The sequence below is a fragment of the Lutra lutra genome, chromosome 17 (genome assembly GCF_902655055.1).
Source record: "Lutra lutra chromosome 17, mLutLut1.2, whole genome shotgun sequence".
In the NCBI taxonomy this organism is placed as follows: domain Eukaryota; kingdom Metazoa; phylum Chordata; class Mammalia; order Carnivora; family Mustelidae; genus Lutra; species Lutra lutra.
This window is the reverse complement of record NC_062294.1, coordinates 8,510,787-8,535,890: the sequence shown is the minus strand read 5'-3', so window position 1 is coordinate 8,535,890 and position 25,104 is coordinate 8,510,787. Positions and strand designations below refer to the sequence as shown.

The following is a 25,104-nucleotide window of genomic DNA, read 5'->3' as shown; positions in this document are numbered from 1 at the left end:
TTAATTTTGAAAGAATAAAGGATCGTGGGGGAAAAAGCCATAAATTCTATGTGTTGCTTTCCCCTAACTCTGGAAAGTTAGCAGCTGTCATCCATTGGTGAACTTGGTCTTGGCCGGATGTTCTTGCTAATCTTCCAGGAGAAGGGCCTATAGCCGTGATTCTTAAATGTCTTTGCCTGAGGCGGAATTGCCCCGCCCTTACCAGGGGTCAGGCCAATTAATCTGCTCAGGTTAGCTCTCGCGAGCTTTTGTTCCCAGAGCGCTTTCCTAGAGTTCAGGGGGGCGGGAAGATGGCGGCCGCCCAATCTCCCGCCAGAGGAGCCGAGAGCTGGCGCCCCAGCACTCCTCAGTGCGCCCTCAGAGAAAAGCCATTAGTCTGTCCCGTCTCCCTGGTCTCCGGCGCGCTCCGTGCTCACCCGGCCTGTGACTGAGCTTTTCTGTCTCTGGCACTTGACCCCGTTTGGAGTCTCCAAACGCAGCAGATTCCTGCAGCGTGCTCGGGCGCCGCTTCTCCGGAAGAGAAAGGATCTGCCCAGATCCCCGGATCTACCACTTGTGCGTCCCCTGCTTGAACAGCAGTGGCCCGGCTGTCCTTGGATCCCGGTTTAAGGTAAGCTCCAGCTGAGAGCCCCCTCCTCGGCTCGTCTCTGACGCCGGCTTTCCCGCTCCGAAAGTCCCGATTTTGTGCTGCTGCTCCGCCGCCCCTCCCCCCGCGGTCTGTCTTCCCGTTTGTTACCTTGGATTCGCTTCTCCGCACATCCTACCTTCCAGAAAGTGGTCGATTTTCCGTTCCTGGAATGGCTGCTCTTCTCTTCGATCTCCTGTTGAGCGTGTAGGTGTTCGGAATGGTTTGCTGACTCTCGGCTCAACTCCCGGGACCCCACCATATAGGCTCCTGTTGCTCCGCCATCTTGCCGCCACGGATTTGTTTTTTGAAGATTTCCCTAGTCCCTTTCTCACAGAATATTTCGTCAGGCACGCTTTGTCGAGAAATCACTAATTTCAGTGCCCCGGAAAACCATTTTCTTTCTGTTTTACCTCATTTCCACCCTTAGAAAATCAAACTTACAGCTCAGTGCTGGTAACGGTGAGGCAACCCTTCTAGGCCATGTCCTGAGGCAGGACGTGCCTCTTAGCTGCCTTGCTGGGTCTGGTCTTCCAGGCTTCTTAGCACAAGGGCCTCATGTTTAAATCCTGCACACAAACTGCCACCTTTATTTCCAGACCCACCCCCCCAAACTCCCCCCCCCCCCCCAATCCCTGCCGCTGAGGAATGCGCATTGCTCTCTAGAGACACCAGTGGGTTTCAGTGTTTGCTTTTCCTGGGTGGAGCTCAGCCTTCCTGCCTTTGCCGCTCTTTTTCCTTGGCTTCCCCACGTGCAGGTGCCAAGGTAAGCTGGAGGCATTAGTATTCACACTTTGTGTGAGCAGCCCAGCTAACACGCACCGGAGGGAAAATATTCTCATAAATGCTCCATAATTATAGTCTTTATTGCATCGAAATCTATACTGTGGCACATAGTGGGAAGGTTTTGGATTCTCCGTGGAAGAGGCGACAGACACTTGCAGGCAAAAAAGGCAAGAAAAAATACATACATCATCAGAGAAAGATAATTTCTCTGTATAAACGTAGGGAGAGAGATGCTGGTGAGCCTGGGAGCACCGGGTTTCCTGTTGCCTGTGTGGTTCATGGTCTTCCCAAGTAGCATTAACTTTCTGAAAAACTGAGCAGATTGAAAAGGCCACTATTATTTCTGCAGGAGTAAGTATTCATAGTCATTCCCGCTCCGATCTAACGGGTTCGACATTCTCCCTCTATAACAGATGCTAACTGGAACAGATGAAGGGTGTTGCTGCGGGGGAGGAGAGTGGCTTTCGTCTGGCTGTTCTGATTGGCTTGGATGTACTGAAATTCCAGCCATAGGAGATTGTTACCCGCTCCCCCGGGACTGAGCTTTGTGGTCGTGGTGGTGGTCGTCGTGGTGGTGCGTGTGACTATTTGGCATTTTGCAACTAAGACCTGAATGATTTTTCTTGGAAATTTAACTCTTTAAAAATTCCCGGGGGTGTTAGATACTATCTTGCTTGGGAAAAACAGATCTGAGTGGGATGGGGAAGAAAGATGTACTCATCTGAAGGCATTTGATTTCTTCATTATTTTATCTTCCCATGGAAATGATTTCATAACAATTTTTTTTTTCTGGGAAAAATTCACAAGAATTAATGTGGAACCATTAGGCACGGATTCCTCCCTGAGGTCTGGATATGAATTCCAGAGACCAGAGGACTTATTGATGTGTCTGGATGTTCGGGCCCTCCGAGGGGGCTTAGCAACACATTTCCTGGATTAAACCGGCATGAAAGTTTAGTCAGACTGCAAGCCCGTTTTGTCAAGGTAGGGAAGCCATTTAGAACGTAAGCTAGCTGGTGTTTGATGATTAAGTCAGTAGTGTTAAGTAGAACAGGGTGGGCAAACTGTGGCCCACAGGCCGAAAACGGACAGCTCGCTGTTGTTGTGAATAAAGTTTTATTGGCACAACACCCCCCCCCCATTTGTTTCTGTATTGTCCAGAGGCTGCTTTTGAACTACAACTGCAGGGCTCAGTGGTGGCACCAAGACAGTCTCCAAGGCGTAAAATATTTCCTTCCTGCCCTTTGGTAAAGAAAGGTTGAGGACCCTTGAATTAGAAAATTAACTAGTTTGGGGCACCTGGGTGATTCAAGTGGTCAGGTGTCTGCCTTCGGTTCAGACCATGATCCCAGAGGCCCCGCTGGGCTTCCTGCTCGGGGGGAGCCTGCTTCTCCCTCTCCCTCTGAACCGCCCTCCCGCCTGTGCTCTCTCTCTCTCTCAAATAAAATTAATGAAATCACGTTCTTAAAAAAAAAAAGAAAAGAAAATTAACTAGTTGTTGTTACCTAAACTTTTTGAATCATTGTTAAGTCTTTTGTCTGCACATTTAGACAAAATTGTGTATCAGAGGTGCTGTATCTTTAATAAGATGCTGGAAGGCAAGCCATGTGTGACTTCTGTTGATAAGAGGAAAAGGCCACTGAGATTGCAGGAAACCTAGATGCTACGTCTGTCTGACATCCTGACTTCCGCTTTGCTCTGTAAATTTTTGGCTGAAAAACGGCTTTAACTGCTCAAAGGAAAGGCCCTTCTCTCCAGCTACTTTACGAAAGCCCAGTGTTTTATTTCTCACTGGATGAAGGTCTTGTGGAAGCTCATCTCTTGCTTAATCACCAAGGTTCATTTTCTGACATAATTTGGAGAACGTTTCTATCAAATCGCGTTTGGACCGGGCAGAAAAGTTTTCAGTCGGCAAAACCATCAAAGAGGCTATGATAAGGAATCACTGCCCCCTGCCCCGGACTGAGGCAAATGTGGGATCACCCAGAAGTAATAAGTAGAGCTTTGCCCCGAGAGTGGTGCTGGGCCTTCCGCTAAATAAATCATTTATTTAAAAAAACATGTAGTCGAGGGGCTGTGCACTCATAAACCCGTTCTTCAGCAAAGAAGTACTTAAGGCGCAGTAAGTAGTTTAAACAAAATTAGTGGAAAAACAGGGAGTTAAGGGAGCAAGAGATCAGGTTTTCTAGGCTCACCACACATCAGGTGATTTAAGCTAAAAATGGCTTAAAATACCGCAATCACTTGAAACGCCTTACGTAAACTGACCAGGAATCTGGGGCATTCAGGCTAAAGACAATTTTCTTCTCCTCAAGATAAGGGATGGGGAATTAGTCATAGGGTATTTCCAGATAATGTAGTTAACACCTCGTGTAATATTAGGTGGACAGGGAGCTCTGCTCTTGGGCCCAAAATTGCTCCTGCCAGTTCTAATAAGAAATGTGTGTATTTTTAAAGTCTGGGTAGCCACTCCTGAGTCATTTCCACAATACGCCTCCCTCTGGTGTAAAACGGGGCAGAAAGTGCCCCTGGCGGCTGTTTCCGTAACTTGTTCAGACATTCATTCATTCATTCATTCATTCATTTTCACTCACCCATTCATTCATCACATGGTTCCCAAGCCCCTCTGTCAGGCGCAGTGCTAAATGCTGGAGGGGCGCGAGCAAATAAAATCTCATTTTCAAGGGGCTTATTGCCCAGTGGGTATTTTCTTGTCATCTAGACAGCGCAAGGAGTGATTCAACAGCAGAAAGAGGTATGGGGTTATACCTGGTACAGTCCTCATTGGCCAAGGGAAGGTGTGGAAAGATTTCTCTTGAGGAGGCAAGGTGACTTGGAAACACCCCCGAAGCCGATCACCATGACTCTCTAGTTTATAAAGGCAACCTTCCTCTCACTTTGGTTCATTTATTTATTTAGTCAGTTAATTATTTTACCTCTCATTTTAATTTCCTACGTGAAGCCTGTCCCCTTTGCTGATTCTCAGTATAAGAGAGATAGAATGGTGAGACGAACATGAACTTCAGGCCCAACCATTCCTCCTCACATCTGAGTCCCGACTCTGCCTGTTACTGACTGTGTGTCCTTGGGCAAGTTGCTTAACCTCTCTGAGCTCCAGTTCTGTCATGTGGTTACAAGACTGAGATGAGGGACTAGCCACTGCTATAGCCAGTGACTGGGGAGAAGATGAATGACAGCAAAAGGGTCATGTGGGGGTCCTTGACCCCCACATGACCTTTCTGCTACTTCATTTTGGCTGTTGAAGAATGGAGAGAATTTGGCCTAGGTGGCCATGGACCCCTGAAGGGTTTCTAATCTGCCCTGTCTGGCCTCTGTGATCCAGAGACAAGGCAAATGCTTTCCATTCTCACTGCGTCATATGCTCTTTCTGGTGCTTTCTGTAGGAATCTTGAGATACACAGTGGAAAGCACAGGCCAAGTTCACAACCAAGTGCAACTTGTGCATTTGGGTGCCCAGTTATGGGGGTCTGAAAAGTGAGGACCATAGGGAGTGCACCAGAGGAGGAGGACGATCTCTGTGAGAACTCCTGGTGGTGGGACAGAAGCTCTTGAGTTTCCCGCAGCAGAGGTGGCTTCACTGGTGGTAGGGCCTTTCCCCTGAGCAGCCGCCTGGCGCCATGTCTCTGCTGTGCTATGTCCTTAGGTCTTGCTGGCACTTGGGTCAGGAAGTGGCCTGGGGAAAAAGCTTCACAGGTGGGCCAGTGCTTCTGACACTTGTCTTCAAGGAAGTGCCCCATCTCCCTTCCCTGGGACCTCCAATGATGAGAGGTGACGGTCACCCAACAAGTTAGATTTCAGAAGTTGCCGTCTGTGTTCTCTCTCCATGGATAAAGCATGCTTTTCATTTAGGCTTTTAAAAAGATTATAAATAGCACCCCCAGCCCCTTTTCTCAGTGCAGGTCACCCCACCAGCCAAGGACCCTAGGTCAGACCCTATTGATTTGGTGGAGAGGGAAGAAAGACCCCCTCCCGGACCAGAGACAAGTCAGGATCCCTGTAAGATTTCCAAGTCCAGCCCCTCTCACCGAGGTGGAATGGGACGGGGAGCTGAGTCAGTAGGTCGGCAGGATTATGGTTCTGCCTCATCCATACCTTGGCCTGAGCCCAGTTTCGCACCTGCTCTACTACCTTCCACAGAATCCCTATGGACATGGTACCTGTTGGTTCTTCCCCCACATAGGCCACTTAACTCCCCACCAGGTTCTGCAATTTCTTCAAGGCTCGCCCTCTGCTTGGTGGAGGTGCTGTCTTCTGGCATCACTGGCATCTCAAGGGTAAGAGGACACATCACAGTGTCAAGGCCCTCTGAGATCGCATCTCTTCTTCTGGAGTGAGCCTCTGGACAGCCCTCTAGTCCCAGAGGACAGGGCTCCAGAAGGCAGGCCCTGAGCCCACTTTCCTTCACGGCAGAGTGTCTGCGGACAAACCATTGACCCTATGGGCCCAGAGCCTCTCAGAAATCTGGAAAGCAAGCTCAGGGCCTAGAGGAAACTCCCTGGGACCCGTGGAAGCATCTTAGCTTCTGGCCTGCTGTGCTCGTGTGGCATTTGGAGTCCTGAGGGGCAGGGGGGCGGCAAGGGGGCGCAGGGGGAGGACCGGGCTGTGATGTGATGTCAGCCGGTCTCCAGGAGTCTGAAGCCAGCGTGGCCCTTCAGAGAGGTCCTAGACTGGAACAGAGAGGCTGGGTGGGCACGGAGCCGGCCGCCTTCTAGAGGGACATGTGCTTGGGCAGGACAGCTCCCTTTGGCGGAGAGCAGTTCCCGAAGAAAGACTCGACCCTCAGTGCCCAGCAGCTGGAGAAATGAGTGGCCCCGGTCCAGAAGGGGGAGGCTCGGGAACATCCAGGGGCCCCTGCTAGAGAGCCGCGTGCTCACTGAGAAGCCGTACCTCCATGACTTGAGGGTCGTTCGTGGAAGTGGGTACGGGGATAGAAGAAAGGGAGAGGACAGAGCTGGATAGGATAGGTAGGCTGTCTGGTGTAGCCCGGGAACTGGTACCTGGCACAGGGGCTGGTGCTGAGGGGATCATAGTTAAGTCAGATCGCACAAGTGCCGTGTTTAGGGGCAACGCTTCAGATGGTGGGCCATGGGATCCTGGAGCAAATTCGGCCAGCTCGGTTAGTCTGACATTCTTGATACTCACGTGTCAGGGATTTCAGTGAGAAGGGAAAGACCATTTCACTCCTTTCCGACATCATTGGTTTCTCTTCCTTGTTTGTAAACGGGGTTCCTCCCATCCTGGAAAGATTGGGTTAACTCAGGCAGCAAAGCCCCCTTTGTTTAACACACTCCCTTCGAAAGCAGGGACAGTAGTATCATTAAGTTCTGGGTCAGACTGTTCTCGTGCAATTTAATCAGAAGAAATCTGTTTGTGCCTTCATCTGAGGAAGTACCATAAACCAAACACAACTTCGAGGTTTATCGCCTTTGATAAAGTCACAGCAGTGCCGTGTGCACAGACACCGCCCTCTTCTCTCTGACTTTGCCAGTTGGTGGACAAACCAAACCAAAGGGCCTTCAGCTTAAGAACGTGTCCCTTAACTATGTATCGGAAGCTCCCAGATACCAGTGGGTTATCTCTGCTCACTGGGCTTGTCCTATTGGGCAAAAGGAGTAAATTCTGAGTTTATATGTCCAGCTTCCACGAATACCGGAAAAATAATTCATTGTCCTAAGACTTCCAGCCCGATGAATGGTGCCCATCTCTTCTCCCTGACACCCCACCTCCCCCAGTGTCCATTCCCTCCTCCCATAGCTCCTGTCCTCCCACAACCCCACAGAGTCCCAGATCCTATATCGCTCAGTGGGAGACACGGGGGCACAGACATTTGTTATGATACATGGATGCCAGCTAAGGCAAGAAATGTGTGGTTTTCAAGGTTGCTGAACGCATAGAGAACACAGTTCTCGGAGAGCCGGGGCATGAGGAGGTCTGGAGTTGGCGGATCTGGGTTCAGATCTTGGTACTGCACTTCAAGAGCGCTGTGTAACCTTGATCAAGTTCTAGGTCCTTGAACCTCAGTTTCCGCACCTCTGAGGGGAGATCATAAATGAGATGCTGTTGCCGAGTTTCTAAGAATGACGTTTAGGACTCGTAACTGATTCAGTCTATGTTGGCGACTATGGCTACCTTGAGCTGGGGGAGCCACCTGAGTGGAATCAGCTTTCAGATTATGGGGACCAACTTGAACCAAATCTGTGTGTCACAGGTCCGTGTCACGCTGACCCCCAGGTGTCCTAAACTGGTGTGCGTTTCTCCTTGGCCGCTGTACGTGACATGCCCCAGCGGTTTTCTGACCTTGAGGCCCTGACCTGCTTTGTCCTTCCTCACGATCTTCTTCAGAAGGTCCCACAGTCCCTAGTGCCGTGTTCCGTGGGCCCGGCCCCACACTCGGACGGTCACATCGAGGGTATTTCCACCATGGGTTTAGCAGAAACTGCAGCTCAAGGTGCCCTCTCCCCTCCGTGTTCTAGTGAGCCTGTCGCTAACCATTAACCAACCGTCACCAACTCTGCTTTCGGGGTCGGGTCACCTAAGCAAAGCAAAGCACCTCATGGGAAAGTAAATTTTAATGATCTTGCTTGACCCCTCGCCCCTACAAAAGGATGGCTGTGGTGGGGACCCCAGACTCCTGGTGGCCTTGGAAACACCAGACAAGACCTACAGCTTTGCAATTCGTTTATTCATTCTCTCCATTTCCTGTTCATTATGGTGGAAACGTGAACACCCAAGACACAGGGCGGGGCCCGTCTCACCACGATGGTGGGAGGCGGCTCAGGCATGGGCCCTGGAGATGGCGGTGGCCCTGAGTCCGGAGCCCTGGCATTCCAGCGAGCAGGAAGTTCTGCTTCTCAGCCTCGAGGGAGGGATTAAACCGCACTGAAATCCGGAGCAGTTACGGGTCTGCCCTGGCCGGTGGTGCCCTTGCCCGTGGTACGGTTTGACTCAGAGGGCCCTTCACCAGAATCGGGAATGAGCAGCAGCTTTAGAGAGCAGTAGAACGAGAGACAAGTAAGGAAAGCAGACGCACCCCTCTTCCACTTACGGGGAGGTCATCCTTCATAAGACCTGCTCCGCCCTCTGCGATTCCTGGGAGCCGACGCGTGGAGTCACTCTCATCGCGTTTTCACGCGCAGTGGAAGCCCTGGCCTCCAACCCAGTTGTAGCATCGGACTCGGGCTCATGAATCTGGGATGCGTCTATGGAGCAACGAACTGGAGATGTTTACTGCCCCTGGGCAATGACAAGTGTCACTGTGAAGGCCTGGCCTTCTGTGGTCCAACATGCCACACAGCAAAGAGAGAAAGGGCTTGGGCAGCTCAGGTTCGAATGGCAGCATCACCACTTACTAGCTGTGTGACCTGGGGCAAGTGACTTAGCCTCTCTGGACCTCAGGTGCCGTGTGCAGCACGGCAAATGGGGTGGCGCCCACAGAAGATGTCACGCGAGCACAGGATGCTCAAACACCGTTAGCTTCGTGCTGCTGCCGCAAGACCTCCTACAGTGGTAGCGTAAAGTCTTGACCCACAGATGTACAGGGCTCCTGTGTCCATCGGGCTGTTAGAACATTCCCGTTTCTCTCTTGCCGCCACTGTCGAGAGTTGGGGTTCTGGAGCCCAAGAGATTGGGTTCAGCTCCCGACTCTGCCACTTGTTCTTTGACCTTTGTCTCTTTGGGAGTCAGGGCCCTACCTGTAATTTGGCTTAGTGGCTTCCCAAAAATCTGGCACAGATGGGACCTTCCTGAAAGCAATTAAAGCCGCGTGGATCCCTTAGCATGAGGCAGGCAGGTGGCACAAAACCAGTAAACAAGGGTTATTTGTTAAGTCATTTTACTTGCTGAGACTCGGTTTACCTATAAATAACATGTGGATAAAGCTGCTTCCAGACGCTCTTGCAAAAATTCTAGGGCTTGGCTAGAATGTGCCCCAGAAGCTATCATGCCCCGTAGGGATTCATACATGAAGGGGCCTGCGTCGTAAACTCAGATGATTAGGAATCCAGAGGGGGCAGCCGGTAGAGGACAGATTTTCAGCCACCTTGACAGTTCGAGGGCCGGCTACGCCGCTGGCAGGTATCCTCGCCGACACCTTGTCTGGTAGGTACACCTGCCTTTGCACAAGGAGGGAGTTCTGAGAGGATGACTCCTGTCAGGTGTGGCAGCCAGAGGGGGGAATGCAGAGTAAGATGTTCCTCAGTGGACCCCGTTGTCATGAGCTCAGCATTTCTCCGAACTTGGAGGCCGCGAGAGTGCCAGCTGCAGTCGGCCGGTCACGGGCCCGCCCTGGTGCTCCTGGTGCCTCCTGCTGGACATGAACCTGAGCCTCGCCAGCCTCCAAGACCTCCTTTGCCTGAGAAGCGATTGGTAGAACAGGAACATCGTAGGGGAAGGACCTCAGACCCTTTCAGGGGTATGTCCGAAATCATATGCGGGCAAAAATGATACCCGCCCCCCCTCCCCGACCCGAGGCAGAGGACACCAGTCCAGAAGCCAGGGGGTCTGAGGACTAAGAACTGGAGCTCAGGTAGGAGGAGGAGGAGGAGGGTCCCTGAGGCTCTACCGGAAGCAGCTTGGCCATTAGAGGGATTAAATCACCCAGGTAGGGGACATGTGTGCAGTCTGATTGGGGTCAGAAGGAACATTAGTCAGGAACTAGAACATGGGCTTTGAACCAAGACCAGCTCAGTTTGGATCTTAGCTCTGACCCTTCCCAGGTGCATGGCCGTGAGCGGCTTTGCCTCCTTGGCTTTCGCCGGGCTCCATGCTAATACCTACCTGGTGAAGTGCCTGTGAGAACTGGAAGTGCTAAGAGGTCACTGTCATTGTCATTATTGTTTTGTTGTTGGCGATGGCGGCTGGGACTGGACCAGCCCTCTCTAAGGCAGCTGTCCGGCGGGGACTCAGGGCCTCGGGATGTGTTTGGAAGGAGGGAGATGAGCGGACTGGGAGGCGCCCGCTGCTCCAAGACAACAACCCAGCTGGGCGGCCTGGAGCAGGTGAGCTGCTGGGGCAGGTGACAAGTGCGTCCAGAGGGTACGAAAGGCGGATGTGTAGGCTCCATATCTTCTAGGGTTTGACGGGAAAGAGGTGGGTGTGCTGGCTCAGCCTGGAGGGGAGTTTCCTACTGGAGCAAAGTCTGCATATGACGTGAGGAAGCAGGGTGGTTGCTGGGAGGCTCCCTACCGCCAGTCGTCAGACTCTGGCTGAAATGCTCTTTTAGCCTTTAAGATTCAGAGTTGACCAGTGTCAGATGGAGGACCGTGAGGAGGGGGACAGGCCGGGCCGGAAGGTTGCCCATTCAACCATCTCGTGCCCTGGTGTGGCCCGGACACCAGCAGCCCCCGCCTCCCCCTGCGTCTGACACCGGTACTGCCTCCCCGTGCCGCTCCGCCGCGCGCTCCACCTGCCTGGTGGGAGTCGTATGGCAAACCGGTGTTCATGTTCTGAGGTAAACATCTGGCAGAATGAGGGGGCTGGGGCTAAGTGCCCGGGAGGTAGAATAGAGATGCGCGTGGACCCTTTATGGAAGGGACGCCTGAGGCAGGTGGGCGTTAGTTCGAGAAGGATGTCGCCACTTACCCGGTGGGGGACTTCAGGCTACTCAGTGATACTTCTGTGCCTCAGCTTTCTCATCTGTAAAACGGGAATCCTACCCCACAGGGATGGATGTGTGTGTCTTCCCAACATTTTATTGTAAAAGCTTTTAAGTAGAAAACTTGAAAGAGTATTGTAGCAGCCAGCCAGCTACGCAACACCTAGATTCTGTATTTTTACTGCACGTTTTTATAAACTGCACTTGCTTGCTCACCTTGGGGTCCATCTGTCTGTCCCTTTCTCTAGCGCCATTGCACAGGGAGACTGGAAGATTTGGAGATCTGTGTGAGGGCCTGGGGGGCAAGAGGTGGGCAGTGGGGTCTCGAGTTTTATAGCACGTAACAAGTAATCGCGGCCCTGGTTCCTATGTCGCTGCCTCAGAGACATGGACGTGAACTTGGGTCTGGTTGCTACGGCTAGGGAACCAGGGGAGCAGTGGACTCCATGACCAGCGTGGCACCCGGAGACGCTGCGTAAGGCTGGTGAGAACGACGGCTGCCCCTTGAATGTGGAAGGCAAAAATGGCTTCAGCTCCTGGGCTGTTCTCACCCCCCACGCTGCCGCCCGGACAGCAGAACTCGGAGGTCTTTCCTTCTCCCTCAGTCCCTGCACGGCAGAAGAGGTGATGTTGTTTCTTGTTAGAATAGAGGCTAGAAGGAGTCTCTCCCAGCCCACGGTGAATTCAGAGGGTGTTCTAAAGGGAAAACCGCAGGGAGCAAGGGCTGGTTCTTCCCTTGCTTGCAGGAGAGTGGGCTTGGGTTTGTAGGGGACGCCAGAGCCTGCTGTTTTCTAAAGACCTAACTTTGCAGCATTCTTCAAGGGCTCCAGAGAGTTCCCTGTGCCATCAAATTAACTTTGGACACTTCAATAAAAAAGTCCCGAAGGAAACTGTCAATTAATGCATTTACACTGAAGCATCATACTTGGGGAAAACATCTTCAAACACAGACGCTGTTTTCCAACCATTAAAAAGTTTGCGTGCTGCTTGGTTTCCATAGATACCTGAGGTAAAAGCCTCCTTCCCTCATTGAAGCGTGAGCCTGGCTCGATCTCTCCTTTTCCTTTTTTTTTTTTTTTTTTAAACTTAGTCTTTCATACCTTTTTCCTCCTTCCCCATTTGTGAAAACAAAAGGTAACTAAATTGAAACCTGGCAATGAGATTTGTCTGAGGAAGACAGCTTGATTTATAAGCTCAAGGGACTTCATTTTTGCTCACCTCCTTATTATTTCATGACTTCTACAAATAGTGTTATTACCTGCAGGGAAGAAATGGAGAATTTTCATTTGATCAAGTGATTCCCACAGTCCATCAAACACATAAACATACTTGAAAGGGGAATGTTCGTGTTCTGTTGAAGAGCGGGGTGTGGAACAGAAGTTGGCAAACTGAGGCCAATGGGCCAATTGTGGCCTTCTGCTTGCTTTTGTAAATAAAGTTTTATTGGAACACGGTCACATTCGTTGGTGAATGTGCTGTCTGTGGCTGCTTTCCTAACAGCAGTGGCAGATTAGAGTTGTGACAGAGACTGTATGGCCCACAGAGCCTAAAAGAGTTTCTCTCTGACCTTTCGCAGAACAAGTTGACTTACAGGAAAGCATCAGGGTTTGGGAGGCATTTAATAGTTTTGTCACTCTAGGCGTGTGTTCATCTTGCTGTGACTCAGTTTCTGCATCTTTGAAATGGTAATGACAGGGTCCTTTTGTAGGGGTTGCGGAGGGAAAGCACATCACACTGTGCTGAAACGTAGTAGGGGAGCAATAAATACGATTTTTTTTTTTTCCTTAACTCCAGATTCTTTTGCTAGAAGAATCCAAAGACGCCTATCTTATGAGTCTAGAAGTTCTTGAGGAAACCCAAAGAAACGAAAGCCAAGTAGTTCCCCATTGTTCCTGGCCCACGTGCATGCCCGTGTCTCCTCCTGGGGAGAAGGGCAGGGAACAGGAGTGGAGCACTGTTCAGGGATGAGAAAGCAAACAAAAGAAACCACAATCATCTAGGAAGAAATCTTTAATTTCTATTCAGCTTTAAAGAGTTTGACTTTTTTTTCCTTTTAACAAACCAGTTCAAGTACATGCCTTCAGATTAGAAAAGTACCTGACATTGCCTAGAGTATCAGCATGCATAGCTTGTTAGTATTTACATATATTTACATAGGGAAACAAGAGAAAGATCTACAGTTATTTACAGTCTACATAGGAGAAGAGAAAGGCAGCCTAATTGTATTTCCTAAAATACAGGAGAGGAGTAGTCAGCACATGCATATTTAGAGAATATTTGCATGATAGAATACAATTTAAAAAAAAAAAAAGACAAACCTTTGTAACTTTCTATGCTAAGGTGTTGTATAATCAAGGTAATTTTTTTTTGTTTGTTTTGTTTCTAGTCTATTTGCATCGAGTGCTTTAAAATGTTCACGAACACCGAGGCAGAATTATTTACCCCGGCAATTAAAGCAACACACACGCGATCATTTCCCACTAACTAGCAACGAGCTGCTGGTGAATGGAATATCCATTGTTTCTCATTACCCATCGACCACTGTGACGAGATCTCTCTGTGTAAAGGCAGTGCCTAAGCTATCACCATTAATTATGGAAGTAATATAAATGAGACGCTCTCCACAGTATGTTCTAAATGAAATATTAACAAGGCCAGCGTCTTTGAGCCTGAGAAATGATCTGTTGTAGAGAGCTCGCTATGAAAACGCACAAACCTAATGCAAACAGCGGGGCCGGGCGTGGGTGCCTGCCTGTGAGATCCGAATGATCACCAAGTCTATGTTTTTTTTATTCGTTTCTGGAAGACAGAGTTAAGAGCTGATTTCTGGCGGTGACGTGGCCCCATCAGAAGACCCCGTGGGTTTTACTCAACCCTCACCCCACCCACTCATGCCTTTCAGGACGACGTTGTAGAATACTTCTGTGACCTGGGTGTGAATGAACTGTCTACCTTAAAATCTAAACAAACCGCTTGTTTGGGGTTTGCCCTGAAATCTCGCTTGCTCACAAAAGCAGTCGGCTTGTGGTTTTCTAGAAGAGCCAACGTGGCAGGCCGACTCGGCGGGGTCAGTCCATGCAGCAGAGAGGAAGGGGGAGCTTTTGTTTCACCTGTACCGTGAAGACACTCTTCGCACCGTTATGTTGGAACAGAAGCCATTAATTCTGCCTGGCAATTATTTCAAAGATTTATTTTAGTATACAAGGCAAATACAGAGGCATACATTTATATACAGTATACAGAGCTAGCTATAACTGAGGATAAAGGAGTAAAAATGTAAAACGCTTCAAATTAACACGCTAAATATCTTCTTTTATCTCTTATAAATACCCACTAGTCCTTCAGCGCCGGCGTCGGAGGCAGCCCGGTTGGCGAATTCCAGTAACCGGCCATCAGATCTGGCCCAGTGGAAGGATGATGCACATCTGAGCGGCCAGTTTCTATGGCTCTTCTGCTTAGCGGTTTCACATTGGCCCGTGGAACAGCGGGTACCCCCGTGCGTCCTTCCATCGCAGCAAGGGAACTCCCCGTTCGGAAAGAAACCGTCCTTTGAGTGACGTGGTCATCCAGGCAAGACCGGCGTGGGATGCCCCGGGGACTTTTTTCATGGCTAGGGGACAGTCAGTGGCATCCTGCTGTTGTCTTACGGGGACCATCTCTCAGGCCCAGTTGGCCTTAGGATGCTTTTGGCGGGCACTGATGCAAGGGAGCTAAGCAGGGATAGGGCCAGCCGCCCGGACTGTTCCTGAGCCGTCCCGCTTCCTTCCCCTCCTGTGGAGCGCCGCCCCCCGCCCCAGCCTCCTCCTAAAGCAGCTCTACAGTCTCAGAAAACAGTAGGTCTTAGAAAGACGAAATCATTCTAAATACTTCTCCTCCACTCTTTTGAGACCAGACATAACTCTGTCCTGGAGCCCTTGGACCATTTATGGCAGGGATTCTGGAACACAGAAGAGGTACGAAAAGGGCCTCATTTATTTCAAGGGAAAGTTCGAACAGTTCATTGAATTCAAAACACAGGTCCTGAAAGCCTACCAAGGTCAGTGCGCCCTTCCATCCCGCTGATTGCCTAAGTGAGAACCCACCCGTGTCTGGCCTTCCCGGAATAAACATGGCTTTGGGCCTCTTTGGATGGTTGGGACTGGCTGCCTTTTTCTCCCCAAAACTTAAGGCTAGTGAAGACAAATATATTCTTCTGTCTTAAAAAAAAAAAAAGTCCTTTCCAGCTTTCCATCCTGAACCTACTAGTCTCTGAGCTTGTTCCTGTGAATACTTCTCAGCGCCTGTCCTGACTTTCCGTCTCATTCTGCCCTGGTCTCCAAGTCATTTTCTTAAAACTCCGTAATGACCTTGCTAGAAACTTACGGGTTTTTTTTTTTTATCAGAGGGAATGCTGTGGGGTCTTGTAGTCTGACTTGGGGACATACTATCTGGGATACCTGAAGTGCAAACAAGAAAGGCCGCGGGCCATCTTGCAGACCGTCTCCAAATGGAGGCCTGTGGCTGTTTCTTGAAAGATGTGCCACGGTGGTTTTCCGTCAGACATTTCACTCAAGATTCCCTTTGCAGTTACGGGCTCTGGGCTGTCCTGGGACCAGCTGCATTTATGGTCATGGATTGGCCCAGCCCCATTGCTTGGTCCTCCCATTGTCAAGGCCCTCCTCAAAGACTGTGTCCCCAGTGTCGCCTGGGGAATGACACTCCTTCGCCTACTGGGGGAGAGACAAGTCAACTGAAAAGAACCTCTGAGGTTTTCCTGCACTTGAGAACCTGTTTTAGCAAAGAAGAAAGAAACCTGTTTCCTTGGGGCAGGAGGAGACCATCCTGACCACCGTTAAAGCGTTCGAGTGGGCACGTTCTCTTCTGTGAGGCTGAAAATCTGAACGTGATCTAAATGGATGATTGTAAAGCCTCTGCAGCGGAAAGCAAATATCTGTACTCCTGATCCTCCTCACCGTCTTCTATTTGAGAAACTGAGTAGCATTTCCCTTCTGTAATAAATGTTAAGAACAGCCTGTGAGTTAGCAAAACTCCCAAAGGCTGTGAAAAAAAAAAAAAAAAGTTCTGTTTTGATGCCAACAGGAAGTATCTGCATGTATCCAAGCCCGGCTGGTGTCAAGCCTCTGTGGGAATCAGCTGTTCGAGACTCGTAGGAGTGAATGTGTTCGGAGCGGATTGGGGGCGGATGGGACTCGGGGACCGGAGGCTGATCTGCGCACCCGAGGAGCGCGGCCAGTGTTCTCCAGAAGCCACACTCATCCGACACATACGAGAACGTACCAGATGGAGACTGGCTTAGGTTTCACTGGTTTTGATGTGGCTCAGTTCATGCGCTGAAGAAAGGTCATCCAAGAGCAGGTTCCTTAGCTGGGCAGAAGTGGCACGCAGAGGTGGCATTTTGAATCAGGTGACCTCTCTGTTAAGGGCCATTTGCTACTGGATCTTCTGAGGTGTCGCGGAGTCTTCAGTCTTGTTAATCCAAATGGATATAATTTCAATTTCGTTCACTGACTAAATCAACAATGGAAAAATTATCCTTTGAACACTTCTCAGGTGAACATGACCTCCCATTCCATCCCAGGCCGCGTCGGGGCCTCACACAGTGGCAGGGAGGCCCTCATGAGGAAGCTTCCGCCAAGGGGGACACACACAGCAGGGAGTGGGCAATATGCAAACATGTGTGTCCCGTGTTTGGGAAGGATGCTTTGCAGAGCGGCGGATACGGATTCTGGAGCGGGTGGACCTGCGTGGTGACGCGTGTGGCTTTGGGCCTGTTGCTTTTCGTCTCTGACGCAAAGCGGCCTTCTCTACAAATGAGGGTAACAGTTGCTCCCGGCTCGGGGAGCTGCGTGGTGTCTGACCGGTTGTAAGCTGTCCGTACGTGCTAGCCGTTGTCACCCCTCAGATAGTCCCTGTTGCCATCCAGTCACTGGGAAGAGCGTGACAATGTGGAGGACAGCAGCCTTTCAGATGCTTGGTGGTAGAGGAAGGGGGTCACTTCGTGGCTGTGGTTGTGCTCCTGGGGAAGGCCCCTGAGCCTTACTCCCGCAGGCTGACTCCATGAACTAATGAAACACTCGGCACGTGCTGGGGGCTTAGAAGATTGTTCTCTGATGGCAGGTGGGGACCTGATAACAGGTGGGGGGGTGGGGAGGGGACCGTCTGCTTGGGTTTGCCTTGCACATCGGAGACTGAACCCGTAACTGTTTTTGAGGGACGGAGGTGTACCAAGGTGTCCGGAGAGGAGCTCTGCAACAAGGTGCTGCACTTTTCCGGTCGAGTGGTTCCAGACTCTTCTGTCGGGAGCACTCCTGAGAGGGAAAGACAGGATGTGGCGGTGGCTGCGGATGCCACCTGATATACGCGCCCTTGCCCCCTCGTCTCCACAGCGGCTCCGTCACTGCCGTGTTCTGGAGGACTGGACAGGTGGCTGGTTCTGCACTGGGCAAGTGTTGGTTTGCCTAACAGATCCCAGACAGGTAACAGGGAAAGCGTGGAGGGTTTGGAGAGGCACTGGGTTCCTGCCATCTCTGTCCCGGGAGTTCAGCACGGTAATCACCACCCACTTCCAAAAAGGCTCTTGTTCGAGCCCTTGGGGGTCTGAACTCAGGCTAACTTCCGTGCCATGTTTCTTGACACAACTACTTTGTCTTGAACTGGCTGATTTGGCATGTGTCGTGCGATGTCCTGGTATCAGTATGTCTGTAGTAAAGCAATCTTAGAACATCTACTCTCGAGATCACTGAATATATAGATATTCCGTGACAGTGTGTCTTTATCTTTTTATACATCCCATAGTGAAATCTACTTTAAGACAGGAATATATTCTTCCTTTTAAGTAAGCATGCATTTTAAAATAGAGGAACTCGAAAACTGAATGTTATGTAATAGGTGTCCTTATTAAAATGTACGTTATATTAGAGTGCTAACCACTGCATCACAGATACCAGCATGGGGGTGTTTTTTGTTTTTCTCTCCCATATATGGTTTATCAGAAACCTCTGTGCCTTTTCCTTTAAAAGAGTCAATATTCATTTGTGTTCCACGCAGACAGCTCCAAAGTGGTGGCCAGCGGCGAGCAAATAAATGTTGCTGAAAAGTAGCTACTTAACATTTTCATCCCAACAAAGGGTTCTGGAAGGATGGATAATTGAGATGTCACGGCCTCAACTATAAATAAACAACTGCTTTTTAAATCCCACCTTTCTGTAGTTGCTGATCGTACTGCAACTCTGACAAATGATTTCTGAAAGAGAATGATGAACCCTTGTTGCCCAGATACTCTTAACTTAATCCCAAACAAGAATCGTAGGTAATTTTACACACACTCTAAAGATTGATGGCAGCTCGCAAACGTTCGACTACATCAGAAATGGCATTCGGGCACGATTAAAGATTCTGCTGGGCTTCCCAGAAATTTTCCGGCCCGGTGTCATCCACACCCTAACTCACGCCGTGTCCCCGGGATGGAGCTGTGACACCCCGTTCCCGGGGCTTGGCGCAACCTACCGGCTTCCGATACATTGCTCCGAAAAGTTCATTTAGGGGACCCGCTACGCCAGCCGGTGCTCATGTGTCCAGTGTTGCCGGTGTTTTGTCACGACGGACGGTGCGCAGTGCTGACAGCCGGCGAGACGCTGCTTCGGACATTTTACAGCGGACTTGTTAGCGTCACTTCCTTTACGCGCTCTTTCAGCTTGTCCGAGTTATGTACCGATGCCCCAAAAAGTGGCAGGAAAGTCATTCGACGGTGATTAAAGGGCTCTTTAAAAAATTTTTTTTATCTGTTTAAAAATGTTTTATCTTGTATCCGCAGTACCGGCTTATTTACTAATGAGATTTCCCTAATGTGGCGCCATCTCGTGCTCCTGACAGGCCGACCAAAAAGCTGATGAGCCAAAAATTAGAACTTGTTGTTCAACTGTCCTCACCTCTGATCCTATAAAGATGTCACTCAGAGGCTGCCATGGGTACAGCTGAAAAGAGGATTCCCCGAGAAGCCAGGAGCGGAGCGGGGCTGGGACTGAAAGGTGCCGTCGCTGCGGACGCGTCCAGCCGGAGAGGACAGGGAAGCAGGCGCCCGCCGGCCGGAGCGAGACCCCAGAGGCCGGCTCTGCCGGGCGCCGCAGCTCACCTGCGCCGGGGAGGACACGGGCTTTGCGTTCGGGGCCCTACCGCGCCGCGTTCTTCTACAAAGCCGGCCTCGCCGGTGATGCTACTGAGACGGTGTGTCACGCAGCCCTGTGGCGAAGGAGCGGAAGCCAGCTCTTGGTAAGAGATGGGGCTTTTCTAAACTGACGGCTCCCAGCACGGTACCACACGTCAGCGGACGCGAAATGAGGTCCCCAGCAGCTGCTGTCAGTTCCGCGGAGGGAAAAGCCAGGCCCCCCGGCTCCCTCGTCAACCCGATTCTGAGTCAACGGAAGTGTAGACCTTCTCCGCGAAAACACCCATCCCACAGTGCAAGAGCGCCACGTGCTATCATTTCAGAAGGTCACGGTGGCAAGACAGTGCATGCGGTTCGGAAGAATTCCGCTTTCCGCTCTCCCCGGTGGCCGGTTCCGGCCTCTCAGGACCGGCTTGCGCCCGATCACGGCGGCGCCGCGGGAGCGCTGAGCAGGGCGGGGGCCTCGGTTTGGGGGATGAGCCGATGGCAAGTCACCTGACCACTCTTTGGTGGTTTTGGCAGCTGCAAAGTAGGACGGAAATCTCAGATACCCAGAAAATTATGCAAACCACCATCTCCACCTGAGCTCTGCTAGGCGTCGCGGCCGAGAGCGCGTTCGGCGCGAGGGAGCGGGATGCGCGGCTCCGTTCTCCCGCATGTCTTTGCAGGCACTTGGCTTCCATTTTTCCCCACGTGGGATGCAGAGGAGTCAGATAAACCACTCGAAATTCTTTCGATAAATGTGCCAGGTGCTAAGCTAAGGGTTATTAGAAATAATTCAGTGAGAGGAAATTTGGATGACATGAGCTAATTTCCATTACACTTGAGCCACACAAATCAATTCGAAAATAGCTGAATCCAAGAAAGTTACTGGCTGTCTGGGGAGTGGGCACGGCGAGGGGCTTGGGGAAGTTAAACACCAATTACTGTTTAATTAAATCGAAGTCATGCTGGGTGTTCAAACTTCCCCAACCCAGTCAAGCACCAGTAATCCTCAGAACTCACGTCTGACGAGGTCCCGCCCCCTCTTCACTCCGCCCTGCTCCCCACCGTCCTGTCACTCCTCTGTGTTGACCATTTGCTTTGCAGACTCATTCAAATATGACCATAAAAACTGATGCTGAAGTTCTCTGCTACCAAACAAAAACTCAAGCCTGCTTTATAGCACCTTCCTAAAATTACAACACCTGGAGATCCTGATGCTCAAAAGGACCCTGGCGTCCAGAGGTTCTAGAGCACAGTCACAGTATGCACAAACCAAACCACCTGGGGCGGGGGGGTCCTCCACGAAGCTCTCTGCTTGGGCCCAACGTCCACCTTACAGGGGCAGGAAAAATGGTAAGCTTTGGATGGGGACAGAAATGCATGTCCCACTCTGTCAAATGCCCTGAGTGTCTTCTCTAATGGTGACCTTATCCCCATTACCTTTTCCATCCACTTCCGCCAACCCCCTCCCTATCAGCTGATAATTAGTTGGCGCGGTGAGGGCTGTGATGCACATAAATAATCGTAAGACGCCAGATAAACTGTATTGGTTTTAAATTAGAGCCGTGCCTACCGTGTCTCCCTATGAACACCAGCCTATTATTTTTAATTATGGCTTGCAAAGCAAAGTGATTTCTTGCCCTCTTTACAGCATCCCTGACAGCCCCGTGTCAGCCAGGATGATATGGTGCCCCGCCGGCATGCACAGCCCTAGCCACAGCACCGACTGTTACTCAAAAGGGGAATCAAAAGTACTCGATCGCGCTCATCGCAACTTACAGGTTGAGGTGGGCTGAGAAGAAAAGTCCCCCGTTCGTCACTGTCCGATTGCAAATACAGGGTGAATATGACATTAACAGAAAGGTTTCACAGGCTCTGGATGAGTGAATACACGTGTCGTGCGTCAGCACGAGGCCTCTGTGTACGGCAGGGCGCCGGCGTCTGTGTGCGTGTTAGACATTTCCACACAGCACTGAAAACTTCCCCTAGCAGCACCGTGAGCAAAAAATAAAGATCTGGCACCAGTCCCTCTCTATCCGATGGGCCATTAGAGTGGTTGGTTTAATTCAGACAGAAGGTTCTAGAAACATCTTGGTGTCAAGTTGCATCATTCATTGAGAAGTCAGCGGGTTGGGTGCGTTTGTTCTTGGGTGCGCAAAAGGATGCTTGCTGTCTTTCACTCCTCAGAAGAGACCTCTGCTGTCACTGACACGCATATTTATTTCTGAAGCCTTTTCCTCTACAAGGTGTAAAAAGGGACACTGCAGAGTTGGTGAATTTGCTTTCCCAGGATGCCACATTGTACCTTGTACAGTCATGTGCTGAGCTCAGTGCCCTTGGCCATGCTGAGATCCAGGTACACCCGAACCAGGCAGGGCGAGGCTTGCTAATTCGCAGACAGAATGAAGTCAGCTCATCACCTCTTTTCTTTAAAAAAAAAAAAAAAAAAAAAAAAAAATTTTTTTTTTCTTTTTTGTCTTTTTTCTTTGATTTCAGCAACAAGGAGCTGCCACGACCGTCTACTGTGCGGCCGCCCCGGAGCTGGAGGGCCTCGGAGGGATGTACTTCAACAACTGCTGCCGCTGCGCGCCGGCCCCGGAGGCCCAGAGCGAGGAGACGGCGCGGGCCCTGTGGGCGCTCAGCGAGAGGCTGATCCAGGAGGGACCCGGCGGCCAGTCCGGCTAAGCGCGCGCCCGGTGAGCCTCAGCGCGCGCACTGACCCTGCGCGTCTGCGCCTGCGCAGCTGCTGCCGCCGGACTAGCCAGGGGCTTTCGGTGTCTCCCCCCCCCCACACCCCCCCGCCCGACACAGGAAATACATACGAGTAGTCACGACAGAGGGGAAAAATACCAAGTACCGATGGGAACTGCAGGGCCCGGGGGGACCAACTCTATCTTCTGGGGCTGGGCGAGGCTGGCGTCTCTTTGCTTTCCTGGTGGTGGCCTGTTGGAAGGTGAACGCTGAGCCGGTATGCAGGCTCCTTGTGTCACTGTGGAAGCCGGAGCTGTTCTCGCGCATGGCTTACAATAGCCAGGTGCCCTCTGTCCCCTCCCCCCGCCACCGCCACAGCCCCACTGTAGCTTGGAGCCGGCGTGGATCCTTTCATTCGTCCTGACCAAGCCTGAGTGGGTGCAGCAGTGACGGGGAGAGAGCTCTGGGACCCCTGTTCCAGCCAGCCGAGAGAGAAGTGACACTTAGAAATGGGTGGGCTAGACACAGCTGGTGGGTCCCAAAGGGCTGGCCCCAGCCCCTTGCCAAAGCTGCCCCCAAATTCTTGATTATTACAAAGGAGTTTTGCAGATCATTCCCTAGACACCTTGGCGGGCGAGAAAGGAAGCATCGCATCCATGAGAATACACAGGATATGCGGGGACGGAGGATAAAGTTGTGCCCCTCATTCCTCGTTTGCAGTTTCAAGAAGCAACCTGATCGCGGAGGCTCCCAGCCTCCCGGTCTTCCTGCTTGAGCGTTTCCGCTTCACCTTCCCTCCTCCCATCCTATGCTTAATAAAAGAACATGCTTGCATATTATCACCTGAAGCTTGCACTGTGTCGTTAAATGTTTCAGTTTTGTTTTTTGTTTTTTCTTTTTTTAGAAAAGAAATCTAGAGGAAAAATAAAGCGCTTCTTGTAGATGCCAGGAAAACACCGTCTTGTTTCTTCTCAGAGTTTGTTTTGTTTTTGTGCTTTTGTGGCTGTCTGTGGGCCAAGTTGCCTCCCGCGATTAGCATGCCAGCATCACATTTTCTGTTGGAGAAAGAGAGAAAGAAAAGTGACTATTGTTTAATTTCACCTTGAGAGGTTTTTGGTACTTTGGCTCTCAGTGCTTTGCTCCCCCTGTAATTAGCAAGTTCTTGGTGACCAGACAATCTGTGCATCAGAATGCAAGCAGTTGGGGTCTCTTTCCCACTCACCCCTTTTCCCATTCCAGTAGGGATGTAAAGAAATGCACTTTGGCCTGATGGAGGGGATGCTTTTGCTGAAACACCAGGTGTGATGTGAAAATCATGCAGATTCCCTGCACCAAGCCCACTTTGATAACTCAAACACATCTTTTCCCGTAGGATGCGTCATCTAAGTTCTCTGGGCTGAGTGGAGAGGTGACTGCCTCTAGCTAAGCTGTAGGCCTCTGGTGAAGGTAGAAGGTAAGCCAGTGCAAAGAGGACAGTAGAGTATCATCAGCCAAGGTGATACCCAAACTATCAAAGAGAACCAAGGGAGAATCTGCGGGCTGCCCGCCTCCCTGCACTGTCAAGGTCAGTGGGCTAAATCCCATATGGACCCGGCATCAGGAGGGTAAGAAGAGGCGTGGGGGGGGGGGCGCCTGGGTGGCTCAGTTGGTTGAGCAGCTGCCTTCGGCTCAGGTCATGATCCCAGCGTCCTGGGATCAAGTCCCGCATCGGGCTCCTTGCTCAGCAGGGAGCCTGCTTCTCCCTCTGCCTCTGCCTGCCGTTCTGTCTGCCTGTGCTCGCTCTCTCTCCCTCTCTCTCTGACAAATAAATAAATAAAAAATCTTTAAAAAAAAAAAAAAAAGAAGAAGAGGCGTGGGGAACCTGACAAGAGAGGTGAGTATTCCCCCAAATCAAGAAGCTCAAAGTCTTCATGTAGTCATTCGCTCAACAAGCACATACTCAGTGCTACATTGTAGAAACCCAAAGCGGAGGGTAACTACCCACCTTCCCTGCTGTGTGTCAGGTCTGTAGGCATCTTCCATGTTGCACAGGTGAGCAAGTGGATGCCATGAGTCTCCTTTTTTAGCTTATTCTACATCCAAGGCTGCTATTGCGCACCGTAAGGTGTGTGTGTGCGCGCACGCGATACAGTATCCATGTAATATATATGCACAAGTACTGTGTGTTTTGATCACCACTATCACTGCTACAAACTGCAGATACTGTTTACTGAGTATCTACTATGTGCCAGTGCCTGGCTGGGCACATCAAACCCATTTTCTTACTTTATGCTCACGTGGTGGAACTAGAGCTTTACAGAAACAAAGTAACCTACTGATTGAGAGTCTGCTACTGTGAGCAGCAGAGTCCATATCTGAATCCAGGTCCCTCACCTTCAAATCCATGCACCTTCTGCTACTTCACGCTGTTTAACCGGTAACCTGTAGACCGGCGGTATATACGCACTGAATTTATACAACGAGTGAATTACAAAGAAAATTATTTGGTTTTGTACCCAGGCCTGGGACTTGGCTGTTCTCCCAGTGCCCAGCGCTGAGTATAATCGTGGCGAATTATTTCTATCCATGCCATCTATCCAGCACCACCATAACCAGGACCCGAGGGCCTTCCCTCGGGTCCTGGTTATGAACGGGTCTACATCTGGCCTCGCTTCCCCAGCTTTAACTTCTAATGGACTCCGTGTCCAGAGTTCTCCGCTGTGGCGCAGCACCGTGGGATCCGCCCAGAACAGGAGGCGAGAGCCGGTTGCTCCAGAGTCGTTTTCTTGTGAGTGGCTCTCCCTCCCAAAGGCAGCCGGTTTCCACTTCCATGGCTGGTCGAGGGAGACCCTTCAAACAACAGGAAACAAGAAATGGAAGCATCCCCAGCAAAGACTGAAGCTGTGGCTTGTGGTTTTGCTGTGTAAAATGGGGTTATGGGTGGTTTTGTTTTGAACTTCAGTGGAGGAGGCCGGATGACTTTCGTTAAGGTCAGCACCAGGCCAGAGAGCCCGCCTGGCCCACCGGCCGCCTGCTCCGGTCACCAGCAGGTACGATTTTCAGAGGTTTACAATGAAAAAGCTTCTAAAACAGCAACACATCCCCCCACGGGTTAACTCTGTGCACCTTTCAACACCTCCAAGCTAGTTCGGTTGAGTTCATCTCAGAATACCAAGGGACATCACAAAACAGTGCTCTGGATTACGCCTTTTTGATGAGTTAAGGTACCAACACTAAAGGCAATTCTTAAAAAGAGAACTA

The 25,104-nt window shown here is 50.8% G+C and overlaps 1 protein-coding gene across 4 annotated transcripts in view; it reads left to right on the top strand.

The window, feature by feature from the left end:
* Nucleotides 1-22,703, top strand: part of WWOX (WW domain containing oxidoreductase) — a 944,020-nt gene extending 921,317 nt beyond the window's left edge. For 3 of the 4 annotated variants that reach the window (XM_047710181.1, XM_047710180.1, XM_047710163.1), the window contains exon 9: nt 21,670-22,553. In XM_047710181.1, the coding sequence (XP_047566137.1) occupies nt 21,670-21,858 (189 nt within the window). In that variant the 3' untranslated portion in view covers nt 21,859-22,553. Of the gene's footprint in view, nt 1-21,669; nt 22,554-22,584 lie in introns of those variants that run through there. The other variant, XM_047710164.1, reaches the window with a different exon arrangement.
* Nucleotides 22,704-25,104: the final 2,401 nt, after the last annotated feature.